Source organism: Limanda limanda, chromosome 21 (genome assembly GCF_963576545.1).
Source record: "Limanda limanda chromosome 21, fLimLim1.1, whole genome shotgun sequence".
NCBI classification, from domain to species: Eukaryota; Metazoa; Chordata; class Actinopteri; order Pleuronectiformes; family Pleuronectidae; genus Limanda; species Limanda limanda.
Genome location: NC_083656.1, coordinates 21,089,796 through 21,113,381, shown reverse-complemented (window position 1 = coordinate 21,113,381; position 23,586 = coordinate 21,089,796). Strand labels below are relative to the sequence as shown.

Below are 23,586 nucleotides of genomic sequence, written 5' to 3'. Positions count from 1 at the left end.
CATTATCCCTTTAAAGCAGGGTACGATTTTCAGGCCAAGGACCCCCAAACTGGTGGAGAGATGGAGCAGGGACCCCATACTATATAATGTATAAAATTGTGTTTTATATTGCATTGGGCCTAGTGCCATGTATAAACATAGCTACATATTTTTCATATTTTTATTTTAAACATACATGTAGAAGAGACAGTGAATCCTCAAGCCATCTGTGGATGGCACACATTCTCCCACATTAGTGAGATGTCGGACCTTGATGGGTAGAACACAACTTATCTAACCTTGGACGTATGGCAGTTGTCAGGCAGAGAGTCATATCAGCCTCACAATATGTTGGATGTATGTTAATGTGTATTTTAAGAAAATCACATTTGTGGAAAAAAATTGGTTGGAAAATAAATAAAAAATTGTCTCAACCATTTGCAAAGAGTGCTTTTTATTTTTATTTGGGCCCCGCCCCCTTGTGACATCCTCTGCCCATCCCTGTCTGTTGAAAAAGTGTATCTGTCTGTGAATATACATGTTTATTAATATATATCTGTCTATAAACATGTGTCTATATACCTAGAAAATGTATGCTAACATAAATATATCCATGAACTTATGCCGATCATGTACATATGTCTATGAATATATATATATCACGGTGAACATATCCGTATATGAACATACATGTATATGGGTGTATTGACAAAGCCCAAGAACCAAAGACACAGCATCGTACAGGTGCAATTAATAACATTATCAATGGCTAAGTTCCATTTAGTGACCCATTAGGTCATGTCATCTATTGTGATTGTTACTGATTAAACCTTTGCCTTTCCTGCTATGGTAAATGGTTTGCATATATATTACCACTCAAAGTGCTTTGCAGTACATCACACACATATACATTCAATTAGGGTTGCTATGCGCTTTTTCATACAACCTTCACACACAGACAACAGAATAGTTTAGGGTTCAGTGCTAAGCAGAAAGAAGACAGAATGAGGACGTAACCAGCGATTTAAAGATTAAAAGTAAGATTTTAATGTCGTCTTAACTTTGGACAGATGTACATTATATTTTATGTAACACTCATCGTAAACAAAGGACCTAGCTTTTTATTTTGTATTGCATTTTTTGAGATGAAGAGCATGAATTGAAACTAGGACTTAGAAAAGAAGATTTTAATACAAAAATACAATTTCAAATTATAAGAATCACTTCCAAAGCAAAAACATATAAAACGTTGTTTTTATTAATAGCTCCTGGAGGCAATGGACTCTCTCCCAACTCACACCATTACTACCTTCATTGTGGACTATAGCAGCCTCATGACATCACGTCATGTGGCAGATGCACATCACTACTCATAAACCACATAGTATACTCTAATGATGCTGTGTTGTTTGCTTTGCATTTCTGGTTAATGCTGTTTTTGCCATTAGTAAAGATATTGGTAAAAAAACGCATTAGTATTTAACAAAGATAATAGTTTCACTTGAATATTTATTCAATCTGAAAATGCAGAAAACATGATGAAACAACACTTGGATGTGCGGATCATGAGAGAGAGCACTGTTTTGACCTTTTCTGCAAATCAACTAATTCATATATTTTACCTGCTTTTTTAAGAAATGCATGTTAGGTCCGAAACAAAACCATTCATATAAACCAGAATTAACATTATAATACAACTGAAGTCAATATTTCCGATTTTTCAAAGATTCCTCACAAATGTGTCAAACACAGAAAAATCTGTCTCTATACACGATTTCTACAAAAATAAAATACTCTCAACCTTTTTATCATGGGACCAGTAGTGTGTCATGCTTCTCGAAAATATGTTCAACACACCACCAGTCTATTTCCTGTGTGTATTGTCAAGCACTTTTTCCTATCATAGCCTTTCCTTCTCAGTTTCATAGATAAGTGATATTGTATTAAATATATACTTAGGGTTTCTATCACCTAACACTATAATAAGAGGGCAATGAGAAATAGAAGATAGAAGCTGGGGTTGGAATGTTTACAAAGTTCAAATAGATAACCATTCACAAATTAAACAAATTAAACTGCAGGTGAGACAGAGAAAAATAGAAACCGCAAATACGTGGACTCAAACATCTAAAGTCCAGGGCGGGAATAATGACACTGGTCAAAAGAGTTCTCAAAAGGAGGTTTCAACAAGTGTCTCAATTTGTTATGCTTGTAACAAACACTACCTAAAATAGCCAAGAGAAATAGCCAAACTGAGACCAACTGTTTTCTTCATTGAAAAGCCAAACAAGATAGTCATGTCATATTCTTAGCCTGGGTCCTGTTCCCATTGTGTTGATCTGATGGTTAAGTACCCTGCTCCGACTCTGTACAAGGTTGCAGAGACTGCAGGACATGCTTCAGTGTCCACTGCTCCTCGTGTAAGGCATGCTCCTCCAGGGTGAACTGACCCTGCTTGGTCCGCACCAGATTCTTCACATGAGCACAGGATGACAGAGCTGCAGCATGGAGACACTGGTTATTCCTACAATTAAGTGTTAGCAGGGTTAGTGATTTCTGATGAGTTGGGAAACTAAAATATGATGAATTCCTCTCACCTTTCCCCAGGTCATCCACCAAGCTTCTGACATAAAATCCCCCACCACAGTCAACCTCTGTCATGGAAACACAATTACATTTTTCCAACTGTATTTTGACATTGGAGAATTAGGAAATTCCATCATAAAGTCTGTTTTAAGAGACTGCAGTACTTCATGATACATCATGTGCTAACCTAGAGTGAAGAAAGGAGGCTTGAACTCGTGCAGAGTCAGGTTGTACACAGTGACAGGTCTAGCAGGTTTGGCCTCAACCTTGTGACCCTTTTTCAGCAGGACAGACAGACGCTGGCCATCCTTCTTCAGAGCAGAGTAGCTGAAGAGACAATTTCAAGAAACATTTTGTTAGCTACAGGTTTATCCGTAATAAAACCAGTCAGCCCCCAAAAACAACAAAATAAATTGGTGTCTGTGGCCTTGGCCCGACTGTAAAAACCACTACCACTTCTCTCATTCTGAACGAGGTGAATAATTGGTGTACCTGTTTGTAACCAACTCACCTGCCTGCCGGCAAGCCAGCTGAAGTTACAGCATCAAAAACAATTTCAAACTAGGGCTACGTAGTAGCACTAACGGGTCAGAGCACAGGCATTTTGAAGCCTATTGCGGTTAGTGGAGGGAGCAATCAATGACCTAGCCCACGTCTCTGCGTTGCATGCGTTTTGCGCATAAAACGCTTCACCTTCTGCGTCCGTTACGCGATGTCAATCCTTGCCTGCTAATTGCTCATTGCGGTCTATTGTATCTATGCAGATTACACGGTTAAAATTTTGCGTAAATTGAATGATAGTTGTAAAACAGAGCTTACTTCCTGTTGGCAGTAGGTGGCGCCATCACTATTATTACATACAGACTAATAGATCTGTTCAAGTAGGGGTTCTGATGTTGCTTGAGCAATTTTGTGTCAATTGGACAATGTTACAACTAGGGATGGGTATCGTTTGGTTTTTATCTGATACCGGTTCCTAACCGATACTTTTAAAACGATACCGGTGCCTAAACGGTGCCTGAACCGATACTTTTTTCAAAAAAGTGCACAAAACGATGCTTGACTAAGAAAGGCTTTTTTATTGCCAAATATATTAACTGTATAAAGTAGATTATAAATATAAATAAATACAAAACCCTTTTTAACTTAAAACTATGAATAACATACGAACTGTTAACAAAAGCTTACACTATACTTAAATAAATAAAAATAAATACAAAACACACACACTCTGACTCGTGACTCCGACTTCGGTGCCTGAGCCAAATGAAGACTGAGGGTCGCTTTCCCGTCACGCGGAGACCCCCGTGTCTCCGTGGCGGGGGCTGTCGCAGGGGGGCTTCGGCCCCCCGCCTTCGCCCCCCCAAATGCAGACGCTTTTATGAAACATTTCTCGGCGTGGTCTTCGCTCCTCCCGCCCCTAGCCTTTCCAAGCCGACCCGGTCCCGGAGCCGGTCGTGGCGCACCGCCACGGAGGAAATGCGCACGGCGGGGGCCAGCCGGCGCCGGGGAGAGGTCTCCCGAGGAGATCCTCCTCCCCCCCCCCACCACCACCTGCACGGGAGCCCTGACGCACACGGGGCGCGGGCAGCGCGGGGACAAGATTTTGTCCACCGGCAGCCGCGCCTGCGGGGGCCCGGCGAGAGCCGCCGCTTCCCGTGAAGGAAGGAGCGGAAGTGTGAGGAGGCGGGAGGAGCGGAGACCTCAGTCTTCCATTGGCTCAGGCACCGAAATGAAGCACCGAAATCTCCGTTGCATTTCGGTCCGGGTAGGTACCGGTTGTATTGGAACATACCGGTTGTCTCGGTACCCAACCCTAGTTACAACAACCTAATTATCACACTGATCAGTTTGTGGCACTAGGACCCTGCACTTATATTAATATATGGAGCTGTTCAGGTCAGGATTGTGATTATAGGTCAGCATTTGGGGGCTGGTTGGATAATGCAGAGTGGATTCACAAAGTACTTCCTGTTTCATGGCGAAATCAGTAGGTGGCGCTGTGACACTGAGGAAATATTGACACAGAGCTGTTCAAGCTTGGTCTCTGATCATTATACAGAAGTTTGGTGATGATAGGAAAATGTAAACTGGGGTTATGACTACATCATATCCTTTGGCGAAGGCTGAACCTTCGCCGTACCTCAATGTTTACACAGTTTGAGGAAATGTCACAATTCTGACCATGATCCAATGACTTGACTGAGCTCTTTTGAGCTTTACATTGTAAAGCAGCCAGGAGCAGTTCAAAGGATAAATCATGTCACTTCTTGTAGCCAGCAGGTGGCGCTGTGATTTTAATGTCTAGATTGGACTCGATTGGACCAAATATGTCCGAGATACAGAACCTGATGGTAGGAAACAGATATATTAAAACATGCAACATTTATTTCTGTTAATCCGTTTCAACTTTGCTTAAATTCAACTTAATTGAAGTACTTTTGGTGACATTTATCACTACCTTCCTCCATCAGTCTGTACTTTTTCAAAAATAGAGAAAAAATCAATTAAATTATAACCACTTTGTTACAACGATGATAAAGCTCAACCAAAAAGAACACATGCATGTAACTGGGGTGTAATGTTTCTAAGTGTTTTCTTAATTTGTTGGGTCTCATATTGTCAGCTGCCAGAGTTTCAGACCTAAAATACACACTAGTCTCTCCCCATGTCCTCCTTCATTCACTGACTGAACCCAACAACAAGACAAGACATTTCCCCCTCCCTGTCACGGGCCAAACATACGGCCCGCGGATTAGAGACACCACGCTTTGGCGTCCGGTTTAAACCCGGCGTTACGTAGTGATATTGAAGAAGAACATTTGTTATAATGAATTGAAAGGAAACGTTTTAGAAATTGAAGAGGTAAATTCATAAAATTAAAAAAAAGATGAGAAGCATTTTCAGCGTCGATGTCATCGATGACGTTGACTAATCGCGGCAGCCCGATAACACACCAATGTCCTGTAGTAGACAGAGAATTTGTAAAAAAGCAGACACACGCCTACGAACAACTATGAATGCTCGGCCCCATGCGTAGGCTATGGGCGTACCTATGGCATAACTTTGACGCAAAAGCATGAATAAGCCTCAATTGTCTCAAGGAAAGGTATTGCTGGTTATTTCTGCAGCAGTAAGATTGTAAAATCAGCTCTGCTCCCAGTATAACTACACACACCCATTATGGACTGGACTTTAAATCTGGTTTAGCTCTCTTAACTGTGAAATATTCATTCTGCCTGTGCAATACAGTGGTTCATGTACAATCTGTTTACTGTACATTGTAGCAGTAAGAAGAATTTGATACAGAGTAGCCCTTTACACCTCAACAGGAAAAGAAGGAGGGCCGGGGCAGCTAATAAGTTGGACACACCTGTAAGCCAAAGAGCAGGGAAATTCAAACAAAGGCAGCATGGAAGAGAAAATGTGAAGTCAGAGTAACTGAAAGAAGGAGATCACAAAACTAGTTTCTGGACAGTTGTTCCAAGTTTTGCTGTTATTTTTTGTCCACAATTGTCCTGGATCAAGAGGAGAAGAAGTTGATTCCTAGAGATGCTGATGAAGATGATTTGAAAATTTGTCTAACCTGCTCCGATTGGGCTGTGATCCCCTCTGTCCTGGTTGAACCATAAAAAGCTAAGTCTCTCTGTACTGAAACTCTCCTGGCTTCCCCGATTCCCTTTGCCTGTGATGTTTGCTCCATGTGTCTCGTCGACGAGGACGCTGGTGTGCATGTCGCCATCTATCATTCTCATTGCTACTAGATCCTGTGATGGTTGACTTCTGGGTCGCTTCATATCCTGCTCTTGGATTAACATTTGGTGACTCTTTGCTGTTAACCACTGGCCAGTGGTGAGCTTCACATCATAGCTTCCAACTTTTATCTATTTCAACATTTATCTATTTCAACATTTAATTGTCCTTATGTAAATGAGGTAGGCGGTCCAAAACGCAGTCTTGAGCAGGATTGATCAACTGAGCTATACACACACACACACACACACTCACACACAGGCCCCGGGGCTCCGCTCCTCACAGCGCAACAGACTCGCTCAGAGACAGAAGCAGCGACTGAGAATTGAGCTCTTCACCGAGAAGCAGTGGAAACAGTGAAAACACAGAGTTTCTCTGGTCACATCTGCTCAGAGATCAGCTGCTTCATGCGCAGAGCAGAAGCTGCAGCTGATATGTACCGAGCTGGAGCTTCTGCTTCCTCCTCCTCTCTGCTTTCTCCTTGTGCTCAGTAGAACACAAGACGTGACGCTCACAGTCAGGATTACTGACACCTTAATCATCCCAATAAAAAATAACCTGAACTAACCCTCTGAACTTGAACTACATAGTTCATTTTAAGTGTGAACCAGCTCAACACTGCAAACAGCTACTGGACACCAGTCAGCATTGAAAGACAGAAGTAGAAGGGCTGGATCATTACACTCCTGTGACCAATCCTGCATGAGACTGCAGTTAGGCCCGCCTTTCTCATTAGTATAAGCACACAGAAATGAGGGAATGAAATAAATAAATAAATGTGGAAGACATTTATTTAGACATTTCTGTTGTAATTAACGTATTTATTTATTTATTTCTGTATTTATTTATACTTAAGTCATGTATGGTCCTCCATAGTTAAAGAGCTTCCTGTAACCAATGCCACCTCGTTTGAATGTGTAGCCTTCACCCTTGCTCGACCCGCAGAGGTTTATTTCTATTCTGTTTTGTACTATTACTTTCTCTCTGTTTTGTTCTCATGGACATATGTAAAGCGCCCTTGGCCCCCTTGAAAGGCGCTATATGAATGCAAGCAATTAACTTTATTATTATTTAAAATTCTGGGTCGCAGGGCGATATGTAAAAAACAACGTATTACAATAATAGTTTTCATATCAGTCGGTATAGATATTTATTGCAATATAGTTTAAATGACCAGAAGATAACTTTCTCGCACAATTGCGTATATGTACAAACGTTTTTCTTATGCAAAAAACAAATTTTGACCTTCTCATACAATCATCCTGCGCCACTGCACTTTACTTATAACATTTCATACAAACCACTACAGTGATAAGGGTATATACAGTATTGTACATACTCTTTTCATGTAATCTTTTATTTTCATTCTATTGCCTTTTTCTATTGTTTTATTGTCTTGTGCTCAGAACTGAATTACCTCAGTAGAGTTTTATCTTATATCAGCCCATGCGCATTACTCTGGTCTTTATAAAAAGCTGCTGAATTCCTTTTTAGGTTCCTGGATAAACAATGAACTTAAAACACTGCGTTACGGCATAATCTGCGGAAAGAACATCTGTCTGCAGGAGTTTGGGTGTTTCGTCTCTGTCCCACTTCACACACAAACTGATCATCACGTTAATTTAGTTATTAATAAATGATGTCAGATCATGACTCCGGATCGCTCCGGTCACTTTTACCCTGATGTCATGACTGTGCACGTCACATTACGTCTTTTGTTGTGTAGCAGGTTGAAACATGTGTCTGATAAACTCTCTAGAGAATCAAACAAGCACAAAGTGAACATCAGTCCAAAACAAGTGCAAATAAGTAGTGATCAAAGATTACGTTTATTGTTTAAGTATAGAGTGAGTACAGGTCAGAGGAGGAGTAAGAACGAAGCTCCGAACAAAGACTTTGACACAGACCAGAACTTTAATGAGTGTCTGTCCTTAGGCACCCAAAGTCCATAGGATCATCAAAATATGACTTTGACCTAATGGATGGAATATTATCTAGAAATGATCTTTAAGTGAAACACCACAACGGTTCAGTCAGATTTGAGGCCTTACTCACAGTGGAGGAACTTGCATGATGTCACCAGTGAAGGATTTCAGCTTCTCCTCAATGTCCTGCCTGGTAATGTGTTCTGTTGTTTAAAAAATGAAAAAAAAAGAAATCACAAACAAACGGCTCCAGCTGAAACTGTGCCTCGAATTAGGTGTTTAACTGTTCAGATGATGTGATTTGATTTTTTTGAACACTATCTTACCAAAGTCTTTCTCTAGAATCACTTTACCAGTAGCATCAAGAGTGTCTGTTGCTTTTCCCAGCTCCCCCACAGCAACATATTTCTGAAAAATAAATGCACTTTGGTTTGGTCTTGTGTACAAATGAGCTGGGCTGATATTATTACAGTCCTTTATTTAAAGTTCAGTTTGTGTGTATTTTACTGTTCTTGTCCATATTGGTAAAAATTTGTCATTCAACATTTGTCAATGTTGGACATTATTTTATGACGTTCCATTGGCGTTGCAGAGCTTATGTTTGGCGTGGCAGCCATCGCGGAACCCGATCATCCCCATAATGATAATGCCCTCTTGCCATTTCTTTTCATCCAGGTGCGTTGCGTGCGTATGGTGACATATGCACCTCATATCGTAGCGTGGTTGACTACTGGTGAGGGGGGAGACAGATTGCTCCACCGGGGGCTGTCTGGGTGCACTTGGGGGTCTGCTAGGAAGGTAATGTTGTCTGCCTAGCTTCTTGGCCTATTTTATTACCAGCTGATTGTTGTGCGTTTTATGCTAAAGCCTGATCCAGCTGCAGCCGTGGAGGCTCTCACTTTCCGGGTCGCTGTTGGGCTGCGCTGTGGCTTTACAGGGTGGTACTTATGGTCCCATTATCTCTGGAAATTCTAAGAGGCCGGTTATTTATTTGCAATCATTGGCCGACACGCTCTGGATTGCCCTGCTGTTTTGGCTCTTTTTACACCATGGCGCTTAGCGCTGCGGCTCCTTTGTGCTGTGGCTCATTTGAACTGTGGCCTTCCGGCTCTGTGGTTTATGGATTAAAATCTCTAAGTAACCCACCTCAGAGAATGCCTGTTTTTAAATATTATTGCGACAATTTTCCTTTGTATGATTTCTGGGATCTTTATTTATATTTATTTTGTTCACATGTATTGTTTTGGTTGTTAACTTTTTATCTACATTGATTTTAATTCCTTTTTTTTGTCATTCTGTATTCAATGTTTGTTGACACCAGTTTTGCTTAATATTTGTGGCTTGTTTTAACTATCTTTCCGTTGTCAGACAGGTGCTTTGCATTGAAATGTGCATTTATTTGGTAAAATTTTCCTTTTTACCAATTAAAACCATGGTATACTAAAAAACTTTGAAACCTTGCTGATACAAAAAATAGGCTTAATCATTTCCTTGAGGTGAAACTCCCCAGGTGGCATTGTTGCAACAGTGAGTAGTTTTTGTGTGCGATTTTTAAATTGGATGTTTATTTGGATTATGGATCAAAATAATGAAAAGCAACTGTGACCAACTGGACCACACCTCACACAGCTCAGGACAGGACAGTCTGCTTTTTAAGGATTGGACAGGTATGGCAGAAGGAAAGACGACAGAAAACAAAGAGGCAAGACAGACACGAGGGGGGCAGAAAAATCTGGACAGTTCCACACACCACGGAGTTAAGGCTGTTCAACCCAAGGCAGTTTGCGGACTGTTAACGGGGCGGCAAAGTGAAAATAAGCCAGAGATTAGGTACCGGACGAAGATCTGTGAAAGGTTCAGATGTGAGTGAGGAGTGGAACATGACCGTGGTGAGGACGAGACACAGATCTGAAACCAGGTAGAGCGAACACGTAGATGGTGAAACGGGATCCCTCGTTGTGGTCAACCCCTGGGAGTTAAGTATAACATTCCCCTTCCTTAAGGATTTTATTATCCAACAGAGACATTTGGATTTTAGTATCGCCACTCCAAGAACAGTCATTTGTCTTTTGTTAATGTGACGCTGGTATTTTATCTACCTGAGTACATTTGAGTTACTTCAGCCATTTGAATACCCTTATTTATTTATTTTAAACCTTTTGTTTAATCTATCCAGTTTTATCATTTTTTTAAGTGGCTGTATTTGATCTGTTTTAGCTTAGTACCTTTTGTTTTAATTCTGGGGCATTTTATTGGTTTTAAACTTTTTTTTTTATAAAAGGCCCCCTTAGTGCCTAATTTTTCAACAGTGGAATTAATCTTTGTTGCTGGTAAAACAGAAATAACCTCTCACACACACATTCAAATCACATTAACAAAAGCTAAGTAGAGGTAAGCGTTAGTCAACCTGGGGTGAAATCAATGAAACAAGACCTGAGTTGTACAGAGTTGAAAAGAGCAGAGAGTACTCCTCTGCTCTTTTCAAATCTCTCACAGGTAGAACTTTATAAAAAACGCCTGAATTCTTATTTATGTGTTGATGGATAAACCAGTATATCAGTGTATCTTACAGAATACTGTCAGGATGTAAATGATGCCGTTTCGAGTCGAATTTAAATGTGTTTTTTCTTTGAGTAGATTAAACACATAGTGTTAGTCTGAAGTTGAGTCCAATGAAGATCATATTTTATGATTAATCATAACAGAAACCAGGTTAAGCTTAAGGATCTTTTCTTGTCACTATGTATTTATAGGTCCATTTACTCTTTTTAGTGTAAAGTGCAAAGAAACTTACCTTTGAACCCGCTAACATGGTACTGAGCTTTTTTGTGCCATATCCAACACCGACAACTGAAAGGAACATAAGAGCTTCAGAGTCTTGCTTGCAACCCTCTAGAGAAGGAAATGTTCATTTTACGCAAAGGCAAAATTAAGCTCGACATAGAATGTAGCTGGCCTAGGGAATCCTACATTTTTGTTGTTTATTTTTCATAATGTTTAAATGCAGACTCGCCACTGCAGCTGATTGTACTATGATATTCAGAGGCTGCAGGCAGAACAAACGGTCTTGATAATTTATTTAATTTCCTAAATTGTTAAAATGATAGATGATTATAATGATAATTACCTTAATTTATCACTATCATTTTTTTCCCATTTTTTCTTTAGGAAGGTGGCGCCCTATCGCCCCCTATTGGACAGCCATCCCTGCTCCAGCATTACTGTTGACCAAATTCATTCTTTTGTTTAAAAAAAAAGGTGTTTTTAAATTGTGAAAAAGTACTGGTGTTTATTTGAGTACAAAGGACTACTTTTATACAAGAAAATAGTCATATTCATGGTCATATTCAAGGTTAAGTCTATGTTAAAACATTGTGCTACAGTAGCATCGCCTCTGCAAAACATACTGTTACACTGAGGAGCTAAATATTGTGCATTGAGCAGATGCTGTAAATATTAATATCTATATATAATCTATATCTTGCATTGAATCGATAAAGTTGAATAACTGCCTTTCTTTGTGTATATTTATGGTCATTTGACTGATCCTATCATTATGCTCTGACATTTTCAACCAGCTACATCATCAAGTAAATTTGACATTTGATCATTTCTGGTTTAGGACCCAATACCTGCAAATCGAACAATGTTCACATACATCTCAACTGGACTGGTCAATTTGAGTCAAAAAGTTGAATTAATACACCTTCAATATATCATTAATTTTAAGCAAGCTCTATAGCGGTTCTTTAATTTTTTAAAACAGCACTTGTCAACCTAATGTGCATTATGTAAAATAAAAATATAAGATTAAAGCAACCATTATCTTTGATGTACCTGACTCCTGGACATTTTTACAAGCGTATGGGTGGAACCATAGGTGGAACCGCAACTTGAAATGACGCCCCCCATCATTACAACCGAAATGTAGGCAGTAGAGGTAACAGTAGCAGCTTTGTGAACATGGTACAATCAACTTACCTAACACTCCACTGGCAGCACTGTCCAGAGTCCCTCCGTGCCCCAGCTTCAGGCTCTGCTTCTTTCTCTTTCGCGGATTTGGGTTTTGTACACCGGCTTCTGAAAGACACGAGACACAAAACATTTCAGTCAGCTTCAAAACTGACAGTGGACCTACTTCTTGGGTAGTTTCCTTTGCTGTTACCCTTGAGCAGAGCCTCTTTGAACGTATTCAACAATTCTGCAGACGTAGGCCCTTGTTTTTTATAAATGGCAAAGAGCCCATTCAGAGACTGCAATTTAGACAGAGAACTAGCTGTAGGGGCAAAGCTGCTACTCATGTTACCAGCCATGCTTGTTTTACCCTATGGCCCTCCGATGGATACTCTTCTTCTTCTTGATTTTATACAAGTCAGCAAACAGCGTTATGGTGCATTACCGCCACCAACTGGTATGGAGTTATACAAGTGTATATATACGTGAGCCCCATTTATGGCTTCCTTTGCACATTTGTCAGCTGTTTCATTTCCTTTAATTCATATATGGGCTGGTTAAGTGTTACACTTAATCCCGTCATATGAATTTTGTCTATTCCGTTTTGTGGATCACAGATATTAAAACATCTGGTCTGCTGTCTGAATGCCTGTGCTTCAAGCTGGTTGACGATGAAATGGAATCAGAACATAATGCTGCCCTCATAGGTGTCACCTCTTAAACCGACTCCAATGATAACAAAATCGTCACCATCTCCCCAGTATACACTGATAACTCATCCCTGATTCGTTAGACAAATGTAGCTATTCTTCTTCTTCTGCTGCTGCTTCTTCTTCTGCTTCTGCTTGCATTGTTGCCGACTGCAGTTTGTGCTGTGACTTTACCACCATCTACCGGTTCAACACGTTGACTATGTCTGGAACCCCAACAAACCGAAAAAGTATATAACATACTATGGTATAACGCTATGGCCCATGTGACGTCGACGGATAAAGCTGGATTAACAGAAGGTTTTGTATTGGTTTGCAGTTATCCTCACTAATAAGGATAGGTTGTCGGGAAAATTTATATCGTTTTGAAACTACACTGACCAAGATGCTTTGCGCGTAAATACATTTCCGTATAATGTAGATTGGTTCTGGGCCGTGTCAGTTGATACAACAGCCAGGAAATGAATCGTGCTGTAGTGACCAAGGTTTGTGTTGTTCCATGTCTGAAGGTTATGTGAATAATGCTCGAAAAAGCTGTCAAACATTCACGTCACATTACATGTTAACCGTTTATCAGCCACGTGCGGACTTTTGACTAGTGTGGATATACTGTAACGACACGGTTGAGCAAAACTCCCTTTCAGACTTTGGCAATAACATTTTGTTTTACTTATCACCGAGCTGTATATATTATGAAATAAGAGGGAATGCTGGTTTAGAATCAGTATACACTCTCTTCCGATTCGGCAAACGTATAATTCACCAGGCAGCTTTTGTTTCGTTCAAAACCAAATTCTTGAGACTTGGCAAAATTTGTTACCCAAATTTTAAAATGTTTATTATGCAGTTGTCGGGTAGTTTTATCTTCATATTACCTAACGCTGCTTGTGTTTTTGTCGTATTAAACCGCGGCTATTTTTCATAGATTACGTCTGAGTTCAGCTCTCAGTGATAGTTAATGCGTGCAGCAGCTGTTAAGGTTTTCTAATGTGATGCTTGCTAATATTTCTGAAATGTTGGATCTTGGATGTTTTGGTTAAACAGAGAGTTAATCAGACAGTGTGTCAGCTGCTCCTAACCCAAAACGATTTTGTCAAAAAACAGCTGATTACGGCTGTTAAACTCTGGTCCAACTGAAGTCATCTTTTATCCACTTCTACTCACTAACTGATGTTAATAGACTGTATATCTCTACATATAGTGGAGAGACTTCCCTTTGGGCTGCAGTTTGGACGTATTTGATTCAGGGCAAAGGTAATCAGATCATTTTTTTAATTAATCATATTAAAAGTAAATTTGTAACCTTTCCAGCAGTTACTTCGGTACAATGCTGTGTTTACATGTTTTACAGACACTGCAATTTAATTATAACTGCTAAAAAAACACATCAGACCTTGATGAACCGATTATTTAAGTTAGAAATCTTTACTGATTTATTTTCTATAATTTGTTGAGAACAAACTGATGTAACAACGGTCAATGGAAACCAAAATCATTAACCCATTGAGGGCTTGATTCAAAATCATATCGAAAATCAAAGAAGAAAACTAGGAACTGCTGACACACTCTGGCCACATGAAGCCGGGCATGGTCCTGCACCAGGACGAACCCGGGGCCCAGCTTAAGATCTGGCAATCTCTCTGAAGATTTCATCCCGGTATCTAACAGCAGTTATGACATGGAGGTCTGTGCAACCCTCCAAGGATATGCTTCCCCAGACCATCACTGACCCACCGCCAAACCAGTCATGCTGGATGATGTTAGAGGCAGCATAACGTTCACCACACTTATACATTGATATCCCTGAAATTTAACTGACTTGGTGTTATATTGTGATGATTAAGTGTTCCCATAATTTATTTGAGAAGTAAATATAATTACGATTTGTCATAATCCAAGTTTAAGATGTCTTAAATTTATCTAAATTCAAGATACCTTAATTAAATTTGAACTAGTCAGTATGGTGTTGTATTTATGACTAGTCATAATTTAATTGTGTATTTTGGAAATTGGAATATAAGATTATAGTATAAAATGACATAATTCTACTGAATTTTAGATTTCTATAATGAAATAACATACATGAATAACAAAAGTAGTATGAATCTTACTATGTAATTACATATGTTGAAAATTTGAGTTTTGAGTAGTTAAAACATAGATAAAGATATTGTTTTAAATACTTAGAATTATGTTGAATAAATCTTATATGAAAATTCTTACTTGTCACAGTGAAAGTATGACTTGTCAAAAGGGCTGTGGATTAAGGTTGGGCGATATAGCCTCAAAATTATACCCATATATTTCAAGGAAATTTGGGATAACGATATGTATGACGATATAGAAATTAGTGTTGGAGTTTATTGTTAAAGTGTAAAGTGAGTGCAGGTCAGTGGGGGAGTGTCAGTTCAGATGTCCATTACTTTTTGATTCTTCTGTTGGTGAGCATTTTGCATCATGATTGTCTTGACCTCCGGGTAATTTTACCACAAGCTAGGCAGATTTCATCAGTTTAAATTTGAAAGAGGAAGAAAGCAGAAACTCCCTCATGTTGAAAGCTAAAACAATGTTGGACTCATTGTTTAAAATGACTTCAAGAATGAATAAATGATCAAAACTGTTGGTGATTAAATTTCTGACGATTCATTAATCATCGGATCCTTTCAGTTCTAGACTGTCGACGGGTCAAGTCACAATGGAAAGAAGACGTGAGGATGGAATTTGCCTCTCAGATATAAGGAGAGACTGGTGATGCAGAATGCAGGATTTCAGGCAGACATACCTGAGCCTGTGTAAGGAGGGAGGTGTGAAGCCCCAGGAGAGTGTTGTAGCTCAGATCCAGGGGAGCAGGGCTGCTCACAGCCCCAGATTGGACCTGAGTGGACAAAGCCTGTCTTTGGATACGTGCTCTGTGCTGGCCAGGGCGTTCCAAAAAGATATCACCTTGACAGATGTGTCGCTAAGTGATTGCATGCTGAGCGAGGAAGGTGTGTGTGAGAGACAGACAAACCATGTGTATGATGGCTGATATATTACATAAGTAATTGTTTAGTATAGAAGCATGTGCAAATTATTATGCAAAAAACTAAACAAATATATGCGTGCTACATCGTTTGCATTTCCATGTTGATTACAATGATTGGTACTGTGGAATGACTGAAGCTGCAAGAGAAGTCACTGCATTGTGATTACTTAGTGCTGTTTGTGACCTTTCACTAAAACCTGCCTGAGTTTGCCTGAAGTAGCTGTCTGCAAATCAATTTCCTTTTAATGGATGAAGCTAGGGTTTTGTTCTTGTTATGGCCGTTTTCAGACATGACCTGCAGGCAAAGTCAGGAGAATTTGGTCTGGAATTTACATGGATTTTGCCTTTCACACATGCACAACACAGCGGGATGTTCTCTGAGCAGACACTTTAAAGCCAGCCACACCCCCGCATTATTCAGGCAAGATTTGTAGCTGCTGTGTGCAGCAAGCAGATGCAGGATGTAACGTATTAATTCAGCTGCAGAGATCACATGAGCATGTTAACAGCACCCCGACACTGTTGTCAGCTATTATCACCACAAACTCTTTATATCTTCATCTGTGTCTTCTATGTTTATGACACTGCTTTTTCACTAGGAGATATGTTTTCTTCAGTACATATCATTTCATATGAATTCTTTTTTTTTTGCGTCTGTCTCGTGTTAGAAGCGCCATCAACTACTGATAACGGAGGAATGTTTTGACAAAATAAATGCTGTCAACTTGATCACGTTATCTGCGCAGCAGAGTTAATACGTTACTTCCTGCTGCTGTCTGATGCACTTCCTCTCGGCTGAATAATGCAGATGATTCTTGCTGTTGTGAATGTGTCCCGGCAGATAACCTCCCAACCTGGGTTGTCCATGTGTGAAACGCAAACTGGGTAAACCCAGTACCCAATTCTCTGGACTTTACCCGTAGATCATGTCTGAAAACAGCTATAGACAAAGTGCTACACATAAGTGCACTTTATGAGTTGTGGGTGAATGGGTGGATGACAAAACTGTATAGTTCTTTGAGTGGTCACCAAGACCAGAAAACCGCTATATAGATACAGACTATTTACTCAAACAAGAGAATATATGTTGGGGGCTATTGTCACCACATTTGGGGCTCTGGTGTATTTTCCTGTATCAGGACAGTTAACTACATAGTGATGAAGGAACATGTCGCCCAGTACAAAAGTGTTACCCGGAAACAGTGGAGCTCTGTGGCTCAGTAGTAGGCTCCGGCATATTAGCCTTCAGATACAAACGTAGATCTTGTTAATATACAGTACTTACATTAATTGGTGTTTCAGCTATGCACATAATATTTGATGTGTATTTATGAGTCTGCTATGTTTGTGACTCAGGTGCAAAAGTACTCTTGACTGGACTGTGTGGCAACACAACTGTGAAAATCCTGGATTTGAAGGTACCACCTGACAAATTAGACGCATTGCTCTCTCAGACACGAATGGATTTTTGTTGATAGTCACATCATGTAAACTTTTGTCCACAGGGAAATAACCTGAAATCAGCAGGGGTGGAGGTGTTGGGAACGTTATTGACATGCAACAAGACCCTGCGCAGGTAAGAATGATACAGATACATTTCTGAACATTTTCTGTTTCTGTGTCACACCATGTTTATTTTTACAATGTCAAAAGAAAATGGTGAACCCTTTGGAATGACCTGGTTTTGTATATTAATTGGTCATCAAAGGTTATATGATCTTTAATTTAGTCACTACACAATGTAATCAATGGGATAATTCACCAAAAAAACAATATTGCATCATGTTTAAGACTAAATGCATCCATTGGAGAGTTGCAAGGTTAAACCACTGCTGACCAAAAATAACACAATGTCTTATCTCACATTTGCCAAATATAATATCATCTAAAGACAACCGAGCATTCCACAATAAGAATTTACAAACAGTCAAATGGGTATTTGGTAGTGTGGTGGTCTGCGGCTGCTTTGCTTCTTGAGGACCGGTATGACTTGACTTCTTTGATGCAGTCATGAATTCTGCACTGAACTAGAAAATGCAGCAGGTCAATGGTCTGAACCACACAAGCAACTCCACCTCTGAAAGGCTCATAGTAAATACGGTTTTTTAGCAGCCTTAAGTCCTGACTTAAATTGAATTGAAATGGTGTGGGATGAGACCTTGAGTGGGCAGTTCAAGCTTGAAAACCCACCGATGTGGCTCAATTAAAAAAATATCTCCAAATAAGGTTGCAAAATTCTGGGAATATTCAAAGTTGGAAACTTTCCATGGGAATTAACGGGAATTAACGGGAATATACGGGAATAAACTGGAAATGTTGTGGGTAATTTATACTAACTGTATTTATCTTGTCATATACAAACATAAATATAAACATTTTGTTTTGTCATAAGCTGATTTGAGCCCTGAGGAAACTTTGGGCACTTAAACGCCTCTGCATCGTTGTCATTCTTAACATAGGTCTTTGCACAGTATTTGCAAATGTTTACAGCCTTTCCTTCTACATTGGATGGGGTGAAATGTCTCCACACATGTGATAGTGCACGTGTCATTGTTCTGTAGAATAAGATGAGAAAAAAGTTTGTAAAAAAACACTAATGCAATGCCAGAGATATAAATAGTTAGCCAAACAATTGGAATCGTCTGTAAACATATTTTACAATTGATGGATAAATCAATGGAAATAGGCTAGATGAACAGATGAGCGATCCTCAATCAGCATGCTAATATATTTTCCCCAGTAATATCATGGAAACTTACCTGACTAGTCCTGCACACTACAGCAGGCCTCAATCAGCCCTGCTGTAGAGTGAAGGATGCTGGGAGTTATCTATGCATGTGATGGAAGAATGCACAGTGGAGGGTTGAAACTCAACGTTCCATACATCTTTAAAATAGAGTTTTGAATGATGTTTTTATGGCTCAGCGTTTGATTTGCGTATTTTAATTCCCGAGCTTAACTTCCCATTGAAAGTTTCCGGAAAGTTTCCGGAAATATACCGGAAACTTTCGGCCCCTCCAAACCAACAAAGGGGGGAGAAGGATTCTGTCTCTTTCCTCGCAGCTGTGGTGCTTGGGGACCAGGTGGGGTGGCCCTCGCTCGTCTCGCTGGTCGCCCAGTCTAGCATCACACCTCACCGCTGTAGGGATGCATGTTAATTATTACAGTGGTCATTATTATTTCATAGGATGTATAATAAAATAATGTGGCAAATAATAATAAATATTACATACACAATCATGGTGATAGCAACAGTCTTATATTGGTTTATTATTACTCTTGTGATTTTACATTCTAATTATTTTATTAACACCACATCTTTTATGGAATCCCTCTCCCAGGACGAACAGAAGTGCAATAGATACAACGTGTAATGGAGAACATTAGAAAGATAAGTGTATTTAGAGCATTGACTAGAGGTTTGTAGCATAATCGAAGGTCAATTAATTGATGGATTATTGTCAGTAATGGTATCTGAGTATATATATTGTATATCAAGCAGTCTTGTTGTAATCATAGTCCATGGTCAGCAGCAGTCCCTCAGCTGCCCTGGGCTCCCAGCTGCCTTGGACAAGTTGAGGGACTACTAGCGGAGGCTCCGCTAGGTGGCTCCATGGCGGCTAGCTGGCTAACTACAGCTAATGGAGGGTCTAAGCTGCGGAGCTGAGGTTCTAAGTCACTCATTTATGACATTATGATTTAGATAATTTACCTGATTTGTTTTTTCTGTATGTCTTCTCATTATGTATCTATATCTGAATGTCGTATATATCTTGCAGGTCACTATTTCACTTATAAACTAAAATAAAATAATCACAGTTATCTCAAACTTTTAATTGCAATTGTTGCTGTAGTTATTCATTAATCATCACAAGGTGATAAAGGTTTTGAACTCTACCTTCATGGAATGATTATTTTAAAAGCATTTTTTGCTTACTCTTACTGTCTACTTAAAACTCGAATAAGTTCAATTATCAATTAAAGCCGACTGCTACAACATGTAATAGCAGTCAACAAATAAATATCTTGTGTCATCTGAGAAAGGATTTTTAATCACGACATAAACCAGATTTTTGAAACTTGTGTTTCAGCAATAAATTCCCCTTAACTTTAAAGACGTGACATATTTTTTGCAGGCTTGTGTTGGAGTGGAATGCGTTGGGGGTGTGGGATGAGGCCTTCTTAGCCTTTTGTCAGGGTTTGGCCTCCAACAGCATGCTGACGCAGCTGGACCTGCGCAACAATCAGATCAACCACCACGGAGCAACTGAGCTTGCTCTGGCTCTCAAACACAACACCACACTGGAAGTGTTAGGTGATTTACAATGACATTGAACAACACCCTTTCACTTTCACAAGACAGTGCACTATATTAAGTTGCATGATGTATTTTTTCAATTTGTTTGGCTAATTTATAATACAAATACATAAATTAGAAAGCAATGTATGAAATCTCATGAACTTTGTACATTGCCACAGTAATTAAATTTTTCAGTAAAACTTTAGCTTTTTCTCTAGACTATTGTCATCCTGTTTTTCAGTTAAAAAACCTTTCTCAATTTAAGTTACTAAACAGGGCAATACAGTGGTACAGTGATTACCAATGTTGCCTCTGGTATTAATCTGCTGGCTGGCTAAAGCATTTTTTTGAGTTTGCATGTACACTCTCTTTGTGAGCTTGAATGGTCATCCACTTGTCATGGTTGAGGGTGTATCCTGTCTGACTGCTGGGATTGGTTTCTTGCAGGAATATTTTCACACCTGACTTTTTCTTATAGTTGTGAATATATTTTATCTTGATTAGACTTTGTGCTCAATTCGTTTTTTTCAGTTGGGGTCAGTCTGACATTGTAACTGTTCGGATGTACATGAACAGTATTTATGATTGAATGGTGGTCCACTCTTATGTTAAGTTAGATAACTGTTACTATCTGTTGACAGACCTGAGATGGAACAACATTGGTCTGCTGGGTGGCAGGATATTGCTAGAGGCTTTGCAGAAAAACAAGAGGATCGTGCAGCTGGAGATGGCAGGGAACAATATTCCTAGTGACACACTCAAAGCACTCGGTAAGTCTTTTATTTAGATGCAGTAATAATTAAAGCTACATCTGTGTTTGTAGCTGTAACAGAATAGAGTCACCTTAAATAAAACTTGCTATGTCTCTCAATAGTGGCACAGTGATAACTCTTTATCATGTACGCTGCCTCCTCTGGACCCACATTTCTCTATCCTCATCCATTACCATTTAGTTGTTAAACCATTTCAGAGCGGACCACTGGGCACAACTCAGACAGACAGTCCACCCTGGGAGAGAACCACAGGAAGACCCAGGTCCTCAGCAAAGAGATCCAGACACTGAAAGACAAGAAGAGCCATCAGGTAACATTCACTCTTTAATTTGATTAATTTGGTCCAGAAGAATCTGGCTCATGCTCACATAAACCTAGATGAAACAGAGAAACATGAAATGGCATGGGCTTACAAGTGATTGGACAGTTTTGAAAAGGTCATCCTGTATCATCAGCACGGACTCCCATGGTGAATTCCATGAACATGAAACTCTAAACTGAACCTCATCGTGTCTGGTATCATAAAGAGCTTATCAAAAAACAGATAAATTGAATATGTGTGTATGTACAGAGTTGGAAACACCTTTTCACTTTCTGATTGAGCCACTTGCTCCTTTGCTAATGTGCATATGTGTTACCAAATTAAATTCTTAACAATTTTCATGGTTTAAAGATTGCTTTATAGTTCACAGCCAGAAAATGGATTCAACAGTAGTTGTACAGCAATTCCACAGTAGTCCTGAACCTATGCCTAAAGACCAATAACACTGGCTGTTAGAGTTTGAACTGGGGTTATAATTACCTTAAGAAAAAAAGTAGTAATAAGATATTGCAAAAGCTGGACCCAAACACGGACTCGGACAACTCGGTTTTAGTGAAAACAGACGTGGTTGATTTTCTGACTGGTGGATGCCCTTCACACAGTTCCTGTAGAGCAGTTGTTGCCAACCCGTCGATCCAGTCGACTGGTCGATCTTGCAGTCTTCACTGTCGATCCCCGAACTCTCCTAACTCACTGGCTGCGGTTTCGCCGCAGATCAGCTGTGTGTCGGTTGTTTACACTGCAGCGTGTGCGCTTTTGGCGGCGGAGCTGCTAGTTTATCTACTGCATTATGGTATGAAGACGCACATCTTCCGGTGTGTCGATAAAAATCCAGCCCTGTTAGAACTTTAGAACAGATAAATGGATTCAGGAAGTGCAACGCTGGAGTTCTTCTACTTTGAAACGAGTTCGGGAGGTGTTGTAAATACGTTTCAGTTGAGTTTTAATGTTTATTTGTTGAAATTAGGTTACAAACACAGGTTGTGCAACTTTTCTTTAGGCGTTTCAAAATAAAAGCACCCCAGCGTTTCTGTTGACTGAATCCTTTTTTTTGTTGAACAAGGAGATTTTATTTTGAAATATTTGCAGGAGCAGAATATGCAAGGCTTCAAACTGTATAGTATTTGTATTTATTTGAGTACATGGCACTACCTTCACACAATGAATTTGTCACATTTATGGCCATATTCAAGTCAAAGGCAATGTAGAAAAACATTGTGCTGCAGTGTTGAAGAGGCTAAATATTGTGCACTGAACAGATGCTGTAAATGTGAATTGATATTAATGTGAATATTGTTCATTGAATAGATAAAGTTGCCTTACTGCCTTTCTTAGTGTACATTTATGCTTGTACATTCAGCGTTTAGCAGAAAATGCAAAATAATAAATATGACCCTCGTAAGTGTGTTTCTTGGAAGATTACAGGGTGGTAGATCTCAGTTTACGTTTGGATTTAAAAAGTGATCTTAGGCTCGAAAAGGCTGGAGACCACTGCTGTAGATTGTTTCCTTGTCAACTCTGTGTAGTGTCAGTTTCAGCTTGTTTACTCATTGAGTAGGGGGCCAGTCTTTTACCCCATTCCTGGTCTCAGGATGATGTCAGGGTAGGGATCTGCAGCATCAGGTTCAGCTTTTTTGCTGTGGTAGGCCATCAGGAGGTTATTGTCTACCCTGAGGGCCTCTGGCTCCAGAGCTCCAGGATCCACTGGGCCATCCGGGTAGACTGCAACTCCAGCAGAGAGCCCAGGGCCTGGGTGTCATACAGCGCCGGCACTGCATCCACCAGCTGCTGCAGGGTCATTTATAACCATTGCGTACGCACAAAGTGGGGCCTGAAACGTGCGTACGCCACTTGTCAAGCAAACGTTGGAATTTATAAAAACAAACTTGACGGGAACATTTGCGTATTTTCAAGCAAACTGTGACCCATGCGTACGAATGTTTTGGAGACGGGAAAGTGGCGATGCAGACGTATGGTGATGAACTGAAGCCAGATTATTGATCCACTTCATCATTGACATCATTTACTTGCGACATATCTGTTCACCAAGAATCTTTTAATTGACAAAATATATGGTAAATGGTTTTGTATTTATATAGAGCTTTTCTATTCTTGATGACCACTCAAAGCGCTTAACAGAACAGTTTTACATTCACCCATTCACACACACATTCAAACAGTGCATCTAATCGCAGCACTTTCTTATTCTATGGGGGGCCATTCAGGGATCAGCATCTTGCCCAAGGACACTTCGGCGTG

General features: G+C 39.8%; 2 protein-coding genes across 3 annotated transcripts in view; one reads left to right on the top strand and one right to left on the bottom strand.

Moving 5' to 3' along the window:
* Nucleotides 1-444: 444 nt before the first annotated feature.
* Nucleotides 445-12,581, bottom strand: trub1 (TruB pseudouridine (psi) synthase family member 1). Its single transcript, XM_061094721.1, has 8 exons — nt 12,409-12,581; nt 12,225-12,323; nt 11,038-11,093; nt 8,570-8,651; nt 8,374-8,446; nt 2,753-2,892; nt 2,577-2,633; nt 445-2,477 (listed from the first exon to the last, which is right to left on the bottom strand). Exons 1-8 carry the CDS (start codon nt 12,554-12,556, stop codon nt 2,326-2,328), a joined length of 807 nt encoding a protein of 268 aa, XP_060950704.1. The 5' UTR covers nt 12,557-12,581; the 3' UTR covers nt 445-2,325.
* A 745-nt stretch (nt 12,582-13,326) lies between these two features.
* The window catches only part of lrrc45 (leucine rich repeat containing 45), a 30,650-nt gene continuing 20,390 nt past the window's right edge, over nt 13,327-23,586 (top strand). The window contains exons 1-8 of one of the 2 annotated variants that reach the window (XM_061094391.1): nt 13,358-13,392; nt 14,109-14,161; nt 15,575-15,894; nt 17,289-17,350; nt 17,438-17,508; nt 20,069-20,247; nt 20,874-21,002; nt 21,203-21,315. In XM_061094391.1, coding sequence (XP_060950374.1) covers nt 15,666-15,894; nt 17,289-17,350; nt 17,438-17,508; nt 20,069-20,247; nt 20,874-21,002; nt 21,203-21,315 — 783 coding nt within the window. In that variant the 5' untranslated portion in view covers nt 13,358-13,392; nt 14,109-14,161; nt 15,575-15,665. Of the gene's footprint in view, nt 13,393-14,108; nt 14,162-15,574; nt 15,895-17,288; nt 17,351-17,437; nt 17,509-20,068; nt 20,248-20,873; nt 21,003-21,202; nt 21,316-23,586 lie in introns of both variants that reach the window. The other variant, XM_061094390.1, reaches the window with a different exon arrangement.